We start from the raw sequence: 15214 nt of genomic DNA, 5'->3' as shown, positions 1-15214 counted from the left end.
CTTAATAACACTGTCTTAATAACAGCAGTGTTGATTGTCAATTATAAAAGAATCTGATTTGTCGAATAATTTGTGAATAAATCGTGCAATATAGCATCATATTTTCACAACAATTCGCTCAAAATAGTAGTACGATGGCCCTAAACGCACGAACTATGTTCACTAATGCCAACGTTTTTGACTGAAATACATCGAACTCGAACGTTTTCTATTTTCGTAATTACAACCATTCAAACAGGAATCACTTACAACTATAATAGCTTAAAATAGCAAAACAATTATCAAACCCCAAATTTAATACCATCCATTCAGCTAGTTAATTATTTACCTTTAACAATACCTAGCCGGCATTCTAACTGCAATCTAGAGCAAATACAATGTAACCAGTAAATGATAAGAAAGTCAAGATGCTTTGTAATTTCAGGAATAACAGTATATTTCTGAATTTTCCAACGTCCTGTGCTCGTTGCTTTGACGAAAAATCTTTGCCTAAATATTTCGGGTCATGAAAAATACTATGCTTTTTTTCGCTTTCAATACAAAACACACAAATGTATAAAAACGCCATAATTTCATGTACAGATCGTCTACCGTTTCCATTTCATAACATAATAACCTAACACACGTAAAACTATGAATAAGATCCCTAGAGTTGCTATATAACAAAAATAAGGACAGTCAATTCCGGAATCTTTTAGAACGTCCGATATTGTAACGAATGTTGTGTTTGCAGTGCATGATGGGTAAAGTTCAATTGAAGTTGTATTACACCTGAAATATAAAACAAATGAAAAAATTAAACTAGAAATACTAAATTTTGCATACAAATAAATATCAAATCAAATAATGTATATGTTCAATCGCCATGTTAATTAATAATACAACATATGTTATGCTCTGTGGAGCATCTTTTCGACCAGCATACATTATAAATTAAAGACATGCGTACCATATCAAGTGAGTGCACATATAATAGTACAACATGAGACATAAAATTGTTCTCACATACACAATTATTATATTTATGATTATATCAATATACATTTTCCCTATGAGATGGTGTTCTCTCCCTAAAAAATCAAAATTGTTTAACTGTGTTGACCGCATCTTTTCCATTTGAGATTTAAGATATAAAAGATACAGTTAAGTCTGCCTCATATCCTGATTTATATCTAGAAACTTACAAAGAGGGTCATTTGAAAACAAAATTTACGACAAAAAAAATTATTTCATTTTCCTATTGTGAACTTTCGATTTCGATTTCTTGATAGATGGTTGCTACTATCAAGGAAGCTATTACCTTTGTAAACACAGATATTCAAGTGGTGAAGTTGTTGTCTACTCTATGGTCGGGTTGTTATCGCTTTGACACATCCCCCATTTCCTTTCTCAATTTTAAGGCTTAGTTGAAATCATCCATTCGTAATTTTACGGTTGACCGTTAGGGAATATCTGTTTCACAGATACATATTAAGTATATTATGTATGGAAGAAAATATTAATCAGATTGATCTCAATAAATAACAGAATATGATCTTACCATAAAACAGGCATTTCTTCTGTACTCAGTATATTGAGACAACCGAATGCGTAATGGACAATTGACAAATATTTCGCCCATTTTATCCAATCAGGCAGATGAGTATTGAAAAATCCGGCTGAAATATAAAATCATGAAATATGTATATTAATATAATCTTTAAAGTAATCATAAGCAAGTGTACACTCATTTTGACTGAGTTATTGTTTCGCCCATTTCACAACAAAAAGTATTTTAGCATCATGAAGTCGAGCTTAAACATGAATAAACGTAATTAGAAACAATGATACAAGAAAATTATATAATTTTATACTTGAGATACTTAAATTTGTGATTCAATTATACAGCATCTATACGTGGAACCATTCTAAGAGGTCATTACGTATATCAATGTATCTCATATCGGAAGTTAGCCATTGCTGAAGTATCTCAGCAGACCTTTTGCAAGCGAATTTAAAAAAAAACACAAGTTTTATATTATAACGTTTAAATATGATTTGCATATCTACAAGTACTTTTATCGGATTGCTCGTTAGAATTCATTTTACAAATGTACTCACAAACTTTACATTAGTTTGCGAGTTAAAATGTAATCGATAATCGATTCTAATATGACGTGCTTCTTTCGCTTTGTGAACAAACCCATGCTCTAAATCCAATAAAATTTGTTTGCACATGCGTATATTGACTTCTTCAGAATAATGAATTTTATCAAATTATCATGCACTTAATATATTTCCTTAACTTTAAAACACTTTCAAACTCTTAAATGGTGCACATGATGTTACTAACTCATTTATTATGACTGTAATGTGTTGCATTTCAAAATTGACATATTTGACGTAGAAACGACAACCGTTCATGCTGGCTGTTCAAACTCCTCCCTATGAAAATTACAGTGCCAGCCGTTTGCTTCTTTACAAACAAAAAATGAAGGTTCATGGAAAAACCTACACAAACGCTTTTACACTTATACTTATCGGACATAGAAATTACCTTTAATTAATTGTCCTATTCAGAATCGAAATAATTGATGCAAGCTACATGTGTACTTGTAGTTTTAACATAGGTAGGCATTATATTCGTGTCATTTTAGTCCTCACTATCGCTCGGGCAAAACTAATCACTAATATAATGCCTACCAATGTTAAAACTACAATAAAGTATAGCTTGCATCAATAATTTCTTAATTAATCATTAAACGCTACAAAAAAATATATTAATCGTTACAATGTAATAAACACTTACAAAACAGGAGTGAAAACAGCATGTAAGAACTAACTGTTGTGAAACTTAGTTTCATGTCTGGTATGGCTGTACCAATTATATGACCAATACTCTGAAATGAAAAAATAAAGTGAAATCACATTAATACTGAACTCCGAGGAAAATTCAAAACGGAAAGTCACAAACAAGAAATCCCTAATTATTCACACATGTCCTTCTAAATGATACACAAACTTAAAAAATGTTGAGGCGCTTTCCCCTTAATTTTTTACACAGTAGAGACATTGCAATAAAGAGTTTTAAACATCCGAACCAATTAACAGTTTATTAGTTACATGTATATGAGGTTCTTACAATATTTTTACTAATTCTGAACCAGACAACTAAAATATAAACGCATATAGATACTGGAATAAACGAGGAAAATCGACAGAATTTTGTAAATTAACAGATATTAATTGTTCAACATTTAATATGCAGACTTGTTAAAATGTCTCGCCTTCATTTTGAACTGAAATGTATGTGTCTGAATAGTCTTTTAGACATTTGTGTTACTAAAGATATCGCAAAGCTCTCTATGAAAATGAAAAAGAAGTCAAGTGAACCCTATAAAAGACAAAAATATACTCATTACAATCATTTTATTAATTGTATTAACCTATAACTTACAGTTTATAACCGAAAAATGAATTTAACCTCGAAGACTTAATGTTGATCAAAGTACCTATTATAGTAAAAATTACAGACATCAAAGTTTTTAGTATAGTTCATTTTTTTTCATTATAAGAATTCATTCAAACTGACTTATTCATATAAGTCATATAAAACTAAATATTGAAACACGAAAATAAATGCAAATCTTAAAGTAATAGCCAAACTTTAATGTGTATACCTGTGCCACTGTGCAGAAGAGTAAATTCACACCAACAAAAATGGCGAATAATACTCCATCCCCTATAGCAGACATCCAGTAGATGATGCAGTAAAACAGTACTGGTGTGATCAGTATCAAAGGGAGATCACTGGTGATTTTAGCAGCATAGTAAGCTGATAATCTATAGGCTCCAGCTTCTCTTTCCTTTTTTATCACACCTCTTTCTGCTGGAACTAAAATGAAATATTTTACATGATATTTGAAGTCACGTGTGATTTGAGTTGATGGATTCCACAGAATAGTATTAGTAGAGCTCAACAATGCATCTTTTGCGGTTTATTTGGTAGAAGACAGAATATGGAAATCAATACTGCAAACACACCTAATGTTATAGGAATCATATGTATCGGTAGTTTATAAATTTTTATCACTTTGTTATTTTTATAAAAGATATTCGAGACATCTTCCCAACGAACTTCAAATTTCCACATCAAAACTCAGTTCCTTAATCATTTCGTTTTTAAGAGGACTCGTTGTATCGTACAAATAACTTTTATTTTGCTAAGATAGGTACCGATTATCAGGTTTTCTGCATATTGATAACGTAAAATATCAGCAGCGAGTCACAATATGAAGCTTTTTTGTCGAGTGAGCGGGACGAACGTGCTGATAAACTGCTCTCGCCAGCATACATATTCAATTAACGCCAAACCATTCCAGCCCCCTAGTACGTTCTAAGAACGGCAATTCCGACTGTAGTACGTACATCTCAGTTTAAGTACATTTCCTCTCTGTTTAATTGCAGAAAGGGTTGGTCGCCTCAAAATTTTGAGTAGTCTCGAAGTGCTAGAGCAACATTCACGACCAAACCCGTCCATGAAGCTAGAAAACAGACCTTAAAAGGTTGTGACTAGGTCAACTCCTTTTGTACACAAATTCATGCTGTTGGCTGAATTTTTACAGAAATGAGCAAGAACGAGTTTGTTGTGACGGGGGTTAATACTTACATCCTGTTACTGTGGCAATTATACAATTAAATCCCCAATAAGTAACACTAAAGAAAATCTAAAACACAAAACAAATACTATTTTACTACAACATTATTTATAGAAAATCAAACATTGGTCTAATAAACACAAATGAAAGCAAATATTTAACACCACAACATTCTGTGCATGCAGGTCCAAAAGCAGGACGGAGTCTGTATCTTGTTATATTGATTTTCGATAAAAAGTAAAATCACAAAAATACAGAACTGCGAGGAAAATTCAAAACGGAAAGTCCCTTAAGCTGGGGTCACACATTTACGATTTTTACTGCCGTCCTTGACAGGACCATTCCCGATTAAAATTTATTAAAAGTCTGATCAAGATCCTATGAATCGTGGATGGAAATTCAAAGCGAATTTATCCCGATAATCCCGTTCTCAATCCGCTTCTTATCCAATTTGTATCTTTCGCCAGGTAAAATTCGACCGAGTATGTAACGACTGCGTCCCGATTCTACCGAATGTAATTCGACAGAGATCAGACAGTGACCCGACAGTGAACCGACGCTGACGGAAGTTATCCGTTCGAAAACTGTCGGCATAATCCGGATGAGCAGGTACTGTCGGAACGTAATCCTATTAAGGTCCGCTCTATCGCATTGCAAACGGCTTTGTCTGGTCTCAGTCGTATTGTATTCTGTAATTGTCGGGACTCTGACGTGGGTATTATTGACGAATTTCGTATTAATAACGAGACTGTTCCGGAACGGTTTCGGCAAAAACGGTTCGCAGTCCTCACAAGATCTGGACTCAATCGGCAGAAAAACAGCAATGAAAAGTTTCTCCAGATCATTCCCGTTCCACAGGACACCGTCCAGAATACACATAACATTGTTAGGATTTTGATCCAATACAGCAGAATCTGTCACGACATAGGCACGATTGTAATCCGACTAGACAAAATCGGCTGAGTTTCCCCGAATGTTATGGGACGCACCTAACTGTCAGGGTGCTTCGCCGAACTATTCGGACCCTTCCCGACCCGTAGGAATATGTTCCGAAATTAAACGACTGCGTTCAGACAATGATAGGACATTTCAGATAATTGAGGATAGTTATCCGACTTTTTCATTTTTCGTTTCGTATCGCTGTCTGATCTCAAACGGGAGCAATAATCGGCAATGTGTGAACCCCGCATTATAAAATGGCAAAATCAAATGATAAAACACATCAAACGAATGGACAACAACTGTCATATTTCTGACTTGGTACAGGCATTTTTAAATGTAGAAAATGGTGGATTGAACCTGGTTTTATAGCGGTAAACCTCTCACTTGCATGACAATCGCATCAAATTTCGTTATTTTAATAACGATGCGTGAACAAAACAGACATAATCGGTAAATAGCCAAAATATGGTTACAGCAGTCATCACTGTGTTACAATCTCAAAACAAACAAACATTTACAAAAAAAGCACAAAAAGCATCTATCAAATTAAAAAACACATTCGTTGTTCCGCGTGTTTGGCGTCAGAAAATGTAAACATAACATAGGAATAAATTTTGTCGTTCAATGTATTATTATTATTCATATTCAAAACAATTATAATTCACATGGGGAATGGTGATATGCAGGGTAATTTGTACATTAATCAGGTCGTTAGTTTTCTCGTTTGAATTGTTTGATATTTATCATTTAAAACCTGTTAAAGCTGAGTATGTGTATTTTTATTGTTGAAGGTGACCTATAGTTGTTACATTATGTGTCATTTAGCTATGTTTAGGGTTTTGTGGAGAGTTGTTTCATGGACTATCATACCAAATCTTCTATTTTTTATATTCAACGTTGGTAAAAAATTGTACCAATTCATGGTATCAAAAGAAACTGATTATCTTGAATGTACTAGAGAAAATTCATACTAAGCTTTGTAAATTTTCACTTGGAGTTAATATAAAAACATCAAATATGACATGTAGAGGAGAATTAGGTTCACTCCCTACACTGTATTATGTAATAATGAATATGGTAAAATATTGGATCCATCTTATGAAAGATATTGAACCTTCAAATAGTATTCTAAGGGAAGCCATAAATCTATCTCATTCTATGGACAAACATAACCAGGAATCGTGGATAGGAAGCATTAAACATATATTTAAATTTCTAGACTTAGAATATCTATTTGTTAACCAGTCAAACTTTAAACAAAACCATATTCTAAAAAAAGTAAAAACATCTTTAACTATTAAATTTAAAGAAAGCTGGTTAGCTAGTTTAGAAAGCAATTCTGGGAAGTGTACTAATTTACAATCTGGTAACAAATTAAGAACTTATAGAAAATTTAAAAATATTTTTATGTTTGAACCATATTTAAAAATGAATTCAAAAAAAGACAGGCAAATAATCACAAGATTTAGAACTAGCTGTCATGATCTTGAAATCGAAAGAGGGAGGTATATTGGAATTAAAGCTGAAGACAGAAAGTGTAAGCTATGTAAGAACGCAGTTGAAGACGAACTACATTTTCTTTTAAAATGTCCTGTTCTAAAAGATACTGGATCTCAACATCTATCTAATTTAAATTCAAAATTCAAAAATTTTTCAAGATTATCTGATGAAATGAAATTTGTTTGGATTCTTTCATCTGAAGATTTGTTTGTTACTTCAAACTTATCTAATTTATTGCACTCCCTTTTTGAAGAACGAAAGAAAATTATAGAAAATATTGTTGTTTGAAAAAAAAATATAGAAGAAAAAATATTTATAGATATATATATATATATATATAAGAAATAAAATTGATCAGGAGTTGTCTCCCATAGACCTAGAACTATAAAGATTTATGTAATTTCTCCAGGTCACAGTGGCACCCATAACTATGTTTTGTCAATAACTTGATTTATATCAGGTTAATTAGTGTAAATGTGTATTCATGTGTTTTTTGTTTTTTTGTTTCAATGTACTTTAATCATTCTAATCATTTTCTGTGCTTTATTTTGTAATTCATTTGATTGTATAGCTCAAATTTTGGGCACCATGATTGGTTAATAAAAATTATCTTATCTTATCTTATCTGGTACTCGGTTAATCAAACTTAGTATCTGCTGTTTAACAAAGTAAAAGAACTTTTCCGATTTTTAAATAACTATTGTCAACGAGAATGAGAAAAAGATCAATAACTAGACTGGTTCCCGATCGCAATATTCAGTATGTTACACATATACCAATATTACAGGGTGTTGCTTTCAGCTTATACCTGGAACCAACATAAGCAATAACTTACTGTTCCCATTTTATCACGTAATGTTCTGTAAGAATAATCCGTCTGGAAATAGAGTATGCCAGCAAGCGTTGCTAACAACAAAGACTGTATCACTTCATATTTGTGCAGGATTCGACCCTTCGATTGTCTAAATTGTCTCCATGTTAACATACGATACTGCATCCAAAACGAGGTTGGCCAGGCATGATGGGAATGTACGGACGTCTCCTCTGTATCGATGCCAACAGCACATATGTTATCGAATGAAACAGCCGATCCTGTAAAAAAAAAGTTTAAATAGAGTCTGTAGAATGAAGCTAATTTTCAAATATATGTCCAAATTTCATTAAATTCCACGAAGGCTTGACCATATTATTAATGTCACTATTGGCTAGTTTTCGCGGTCTTAGATCTTTGAAACAAAATGATAGGTTTTTGAAATGCACTTGTACCGATTATGAAATTTGACTGACTGTGCATTCGCACGGTGGGTAATGCATACACAACAGGGGACCCTCGCCCTGTCGACGCAGGCGCTGTTGATACTTTTCGGAATTTATGTGATAGCACCAGTTTCTGTTTGTGTTTTGGATTTGTCTCTTTTGCGTAATTTACAAGATTTGAACATAGATAAACTGTTGTCACATCAATTTAACTTTAACTTACCGTTTGTGTTTAATCCAGCCTTTGAAACATCGGTATCAGATGTATTTGTATAGCTGTGATTGGAGTGACCATTCTGACCGTTTGATAGAGGACTTTGTCTACATACTATTTCAAACTTTCTGAAACAAAAGTCAGTTTATATGCCCAAATATTTATGATTGACTGTAAGATATTTTCTGGAGAGCCGTGGTGTAGAAGTTAGTGCATCGGTTCCTGGTTCGATCACCGCTCCGAGGAGAAGTTTCAGGGACTGAATTTTCGGCTCTCTCTTGACACCATGGCTGATCCGTGTTAAGCGAGAGCCATATCTCTTGCACGTACAATGTAGAAGATACCCTTGTAGATTTTGAAAAATAACAGGGTAATGCCGCTAGAAGGCAGGCTCGCACCCGCAAAGTGGAAAGGGATTAATATAAGTTGCATTAACTTGTTTCCCAAACCACTATAAATAAATATGTTTAAACTGTGATATTTTCTTAGATTATAAGTATTTTTACTTAGTTTTTCTGTAAAGTATTTGCTGTAATGTTTTGTTTTTTTTTCCCCATGTCGAACTTACTTTCCATCATTTTATTCAAGTGTTTCCATTATAAACCAGTTTCATGGTACTATTTCCTTTTTTCGGATCATTATTTGTTCGCTTCCATATTCCAATAACATTACAACGATTTATCCCTATTGTTTTTACAGATAACCATTGAATATTCAAAACCTGATTGGAAGCACTGATCTCGACCAATAAAAGCAATATACAAAGTCATATCCCTGCATAGTATTTTCACTTGAAGGTGAGGCGTTGTTCTACCTTTTTTCAAAACAATATCACATACGACTCTTCTATATCTTTTCAATCCTTTTTAATACCATACTTTTCACGTTCTTTCTTAAATATTAATAATCTTCGTTATTATCTGTATAAAATAATAACTTACTTATTCCTGTCGGCTTCCTCTAGTATTTTCTTACTAGTCTCATCATCTCTACTCAACAAAGCAACTAAAATAAAACGGACATGGATGTAAAATAGTTATGTACTTTGTCGATACAGTCACAAATTACCAAAGATCCGGAAGTTCTCTAAGATATAAGATATCAGACTGTGAGGAACAAGATTACACGGCCATTTTGTTGTTGAGGTTTACAGTCTTATGATTGAATTACAGATATGCTGTTGGGAGTTTTATAGATATGTGCTACTCATTTTTAGCTTGTATATCTTATCTCATTCATTTACAGAAACAAACACACAAAAGGACTTATTTCCATGATTAAATGTTAGCAACAACTTTATTTATTCAAAATTACTGTCTCGAAAAAAATCATTCATATTAATTTTTTTACGCAATATCTGATGTTTTTAAAAGAAATAGGCAATATAACTAACGTATTGTACAAAAATAGAAAGACAAAAAAGAAAACCTGTTTTACATATGTTTTTCAGTGTTTATTGGTCTACACTAAGCATACACAATATACAGATAACAATAGTACTATTAGTATGTTATAAGTCGGCATGCTTTTTTCTATATTCTACATGCCAATTGTTGATATAATTGTGTACTTACGCAGAAAATCAGCTGGGTTAAAATGTATTGCACATGTCATTCCAATTCTCTCAAAGTAATCTAATGCGTCTGACGCTATTCCAAAATAAGCTACCTAAAAATTCACAAGTAGAAATAATCATAATCAAAGAGCTGATAGCTGTGAGGTGGAAAAAGGTGAATAAAAGGTTATTTGAATGACCATAAAAGCAGCCCCACTAACCCAGGCTGCCTTGTTCAATTTATTGTTTTTGAGATACGGAGTGACATATGACACCCCCCTCCCACCTCTTTTTTTTCAAAAAAACTAAATATCACTAAAATAAAATTTGGAATCAAAACCAAAAAGTATACAGATCTTTAGATTAATATACAGTCAGAAACCCGGTTGAAATAGAACAAAAAAATCGAAGCTCTTTGTTAGAGAAGGCGATAAATGCTTACTGCAATGTTTACTATAGTGACAAAAATTTTAAAAGTTAATAGAAAAAAACAAAATTACAATTTTCGTCTCAATTACGAAGTGTTTTATTTTAAAAACACCATTTGCATAAGTTTTCAATTTATTTAGTACATAGTTAAGCAGAACAGCAGAATATTTAGATATCAAGTCGACAACATAGGTATCTTTCAAGTTGGATGTAGAAAATGCATAACCTCCGATTTAAAAAAAAAATTACCACGGACGGAAAACATATCAATCTATTAGTTCAGTAATTTTCGTGTCTGCCCTTCTATTATGTGACTCTAGAAAAAATTCTAAAAAATGGGTAACAATTGTATCGAAAAGAGAAAATCGAGTGCACCTTTTTATGTTAGGGCGTGTTTGAGTTGAATATTTTGTCTTGATATCGTTTAAAGCAAGAATATTTCATATATCGTCTCGCTTCAGATTCTACCATTTTTATATATCAAAGCTACAGGTTGACCTTATAACATAAAAAAAATCACAGTACTAAAAGATGAAATATATGGGTCAAGTGAAATACCTATCCAAAGAATCACAAAAACAGAGTAGGTGTGTTCGAATAGCTATTTTTTTTTTTACTGAAAGTACTTGACGACAGTCTTTCAGGTTGGATGATGAAAATGCATATCTTCGAAAAATTATAATTTTTTGGTGTGTGAAAACTAGGGTTTATAGTCTTTATGCACTAAAAAAATCTAGTCTGCCCTTCCACAAATTTCTTTATTCGAATTTTTTTAAATGTTTATGAATTTTCGAAAATTCCACCTGACAACCGATCAGACAATAGTTTTAAGTTGAATCAATGCCGACAAGATCATTAACTGATGCTCATTAGCTAGTAGATACATTTGTCTTTTAAAATACAACTGACATATAAGGATCGTAATGGTGCAATGTGGATAAATTTATCGGTTTCCGAGAGCAAAATTGGCAGCGCGTCATCCCTACAATGGCTTCCATTTCTACGATTGTGAATATGAACTGGTGTAATGGGGAGATAATTTTGACGAAGTAGAATCCTGACTGTATAACAAAGAAGTGTGTAAAGTTTTAAGCAATATTCATAAATTGTTTTTGAGATACGGCGCGACATGTAAAAAAACCCTCCCCCTTTTTGTCAAAATACTAAATAACTGAAAAATATTTTTTTTTTAATCATCACCAAAAAGTATACAGATGTTTTGATTAATATAACAAAGAAGTGTGTAAAGTTTTTAGCAATAATCATAAATTGTTTTTGAGATACGGCGCGACAAGTCAAAAACCCCTCCCCCTTTTTTACAAAATACTCAATAACTAAAAAATGAAATTTTGAATCATCACCAAAAAGTATACAGATCTTAAGATTCATATAACTAAGAATTGTGTAAAGTTTTAAGCAATAATCAAAAATCATTTTTGATATATATATATATATATATATATACGGTGCGACATGTGAAAAAAACACCGCCCTGTTTTAGTTACAAAGTGCCGTAACTCAAACAGTTTTAATCTTATATTCATCAAAAAGTATACAGATTATTTGACCATCATAAGAAACAACCATTATCAGTTTCATGAAATTTGGATAGGTCGCTCTCAAGTTACTGTGCGACATGTTTACGCCGGACAGACGGACGGACATTTGTATAACATAATACGTCCCGTCAAAATTTTGACGGGCGTATAAAAATCAAGTTGATATCGTTAAATTGATTATTGACAGTACATTTATATTGCCTGATATTAACACAGTCGGAAACCAGGTTGCAATAGAACAAAAGAATCGAAGCTCTTTGTTACAGAAGGCGATAAATGTGTACTGTATTGTTTACTATAGTGACAAAAAATTTAAAAGTTAATAGAAACAAACAAAATTACAATTTTTTTCTCAATTACGAGGTGTTTTATTTTAAAAACACCATTTGCATAAGTTTTTGATTTATCTAGAACATGGTTAAGCAGAACAATTAGATTTCACGTCGACGACATGGGTATCTTTCAAGTTGGATGAAGAAAATGCATAACCTCCGATTTTTTTGAAAAAATTACCACTGACGGAAAACATATCAATCTATTAGTTCAAAAATTTTCGTGTCTGCCCTTCCATTATGAGACTCAAGAAAAAATTCCATAAAATGGGTAACAATTGTATCGAAAAGAGAAAATCGAGTGCACCTTTTTATGTTAGGGCGTGTTTGAGTTGAATATTTTGTCTTGATATCGTACAAAGTAATATTATTTCATACATCGTCTCGCTTCAGATTCTACCATTTTTATATATCAAAGCTACAGATTGACTTTATAACACAAAAAAATAACAGTACTATAAGATGAAATATATGGGTCATGTGAAATACCTATCTAATGAGACACAAAAATAGAGAAGGTGTGTTCGAACAGCTATTTTTTTTTTACTGAAAGTACTTGACGACAGTCTTTCAAGTTGGATGATGGAAATGCATAGTTTTGAAAAAATATAATTTTCTGTGTGTGAAAACTAGGGTTTATAGTCTTTATGCAATAAAAAATCTAGTCTGCCGTTCTACGAATTTCTTTATTCGAATTTTTTTAAATGTTTATGAATTTTCAAAATTCCACCTGACAACCGATCAGACAATAGTTTTAAGTTGAAACAATGCAGACAAGATCATTAACTGATGCTCATTAGCTAGTTGATACATTTGTCTTTTAAAATACAACTGACATGTAAGGATCGTAATGGTACAATGTGGATAAATTTATCGGTTTCCATGAGCAAAATTGGTAGCGCGTCATCCCTACAATGGCTTCCATTTCTACGATTGAGTAGAATCCTGATTGTAACAGTTGTACCAATTTAGACAAAATTTTAAAAATGTCTACCGATATGTGCTATAGGTTGCATACCGAGAGAACTTGCATTCTGCAGAAACTGTATATAAAAGCAAAACCAAACATTGAACATTTGCGATATGAGCTCTTTGTACATATGTGATAAGGTAGAGGCAGGGGTGTCCCCTTTATTTTTACTGTATAAAGCTTAAAGGATCCTGTCCAGTTATTATTAAGAAGAAGAATTTGTTTGCACTTGCAGTTTTTAAATCCTATATTTATTAAAATAAATCAAATGTCCTGAAATAATTATTATCTTCCATCCATAGTTTGTCTTTACTTGTTTAGTAAACAAATTATTATCCATTTAGATCATTATTTACATTTTCACACAGGTAAACTAATTTGGCTATAAATAGATCAAAGCATGTCTGTGTAGAATCTCTAATCTAAAAATCGTAATTGTTATAATTTTATTTCTTTAAATAATCAAATTTAAATTTAAGAAAATAATCATGATTGATAAAATAGTATTGCATAAAGTTAACGTTTTCGGAAGACTATTTATGTTTAGGTCATGGTTCTAGAGGCTTCTTCACATATTTGTAAACAAACCAATATGGCCGCCACACGTGATTACCTTTGCACATGTGAAACAAATATTTCTGACAAAAGTCAGATTTCTCTTGTCAAAAGGGATTCATATTTATATTGCAATAAATTATTCAGAAGGAGGTACATTCAGTTTAGATTATATTTTTTATTCTATGAGCATTTAGAGTTTAATCAAAATTCTCCCAACAGCAACGTACTGCTCTTGTCAACTGAGTCTTGAATAATTTTATAAATAGATTCAAACCAATTGAAGTAGAAGGGCATCTAATTCACATTACAAAGGAAAACAATGAATAAAGACAACAATTTAATAGGAAATAGATTCTTTTTATTTATTAAAAACAAAATCTTCTTGTCTGCAAATTCGTAACTTCAAGGGCGAACATGTAAACAGGGCGAGTTGTCCCGATACCAAATTCACGCATGCGTACTTCAAATATCTACAGTAAAAACATCCGGTTACAAATAAACAAATAACGTTCATGTAGATGAGATGAAATCTAATAATTTACATAAATAAAAGGGTACATATTTACGATAGTGATTGTTTTTCAATCCTAATTTACAAATTAAATGATTCAGATGCTTAATCATGTGTAAAAATCGGTGTCAGGAATCAGAAGTTGTTATGAATTTGTAATACACAGAAACGAATGCGGCATACGGAGAATTCAATGATTTTAGGTGTCAGACCACCAATTAAAAATCCCTATCTGTTCAACCAAATTTTGCAATTTTCACAGCTTTCTAAATATTTTACCTTAAGTTTAACTTCAAGGAAACCAGGTATATCCTGAATTGTACATGTATCACCTTTCTATATGCCAATTTTCAACCAATGTTTAAAGTCTTGTAACAAATTTCTGATCTTGAAAAGACAGGTACTACCAAAATAACTCCCGGTTTTCTGGAAATCTTAAATTAGTGTACTATGTAGCACATTAATCCTGAATTTTTAATGCAAACTCATAGACAAGTGAATTTTGGCTCAAAATGGTCTAAATATATTTCCCTTTCACCAAAAGTTTCATTTCTGCAAATTTGTTGGTTAGTTTAGGTAAACAATGACATCAAAAGCACTATTTTGTGTCAGAGTAGGACTACTTTTACATACGTTCTAAATTGGAGGGAGTAATTGGTGGTCTGACACCTAAAGAGCCAAAAAAGTTGCTCAGAAATCTTTGCTTTGCTTTATTCTTAATCCTTAGTCAATTTGAAGTCAGAAACATCC

At 32.2% G+C, this 15214-nt stretch overlaps 1 protein-coding gene across 6 annotated transcripts in view; it reads right to left on the bottom strand.

Annotated features, from left to right (window-relative positions):
- Positions 1 to 278: 278 nt before the first annotated feature.
- LOC143075118 (uncharacterized) overlaps positions 279 to 15214 on the bottom strand; it is a 103026-nt gene continuing 88090 nt past the window's right edge. For 5 of the 6 annotated variants that reach the window (XM_076250419.1, XM_076250426.1, XM_076250423.1 and 2 more), the window contains 9 exons: positions 10125 to 10218; positions 9492 to 9555; positions 8560 to 8678; positions 7915 to 8171; positions 4649 to 4706; positions 3660 to 3874; positions 2789 to 2879; positions 1541 to 1658; positions 279 to 771 (listed from right to left, as the gene is read on the bottom strand). In XM_076250419.1, the coding sequence (XP_076106534.1) occupies positions 588 to 771; positions 1541 to 1658; positions 2789 to 2879; positions 3660 to 3874; positions 4649 to 4706; positions 7915 to 8171; positions 8560 to 8678; positions 9492 to 9555; positions 10125 to 10218 (1200 nt within the window). In that variant the 3' untranslated portion in view covers positions 279 to 587. The remainder of the gene's footprint in view (positions 772 to 1540; positions 1659 to 2788; positions 2880 to 3659; positions 3875 to 4648; positions 4707 to 7914; positions 8172 to 8559; positions 8679 to 9491; positions 9556 to 10124; positions 10219 to 15214) is intronic. The other variant, XM_076250420.1, reaches the window with a different exon arrangement.

The sequence above is a fragment of the Mytilus galloprovincialis genome, chromosome 5 (genome assembly GCF_965363235.1).
Source record: "Mytilus galloprovincialis chromosome 5, xbMytGall1.hap1.1, whole genome shotgun sequence".
NCBI lineage: Eukaryota > Metazoa > Mollusca > Bivalvia > Mytilida > Mytilidae > Mytilus > Mytilus galloprovincialis.
The sequence above is the reverse complement of the archived record's forward strand: the minus strand, read 5'-3'. Positions and strand labels throughout refer to the sequence as shown.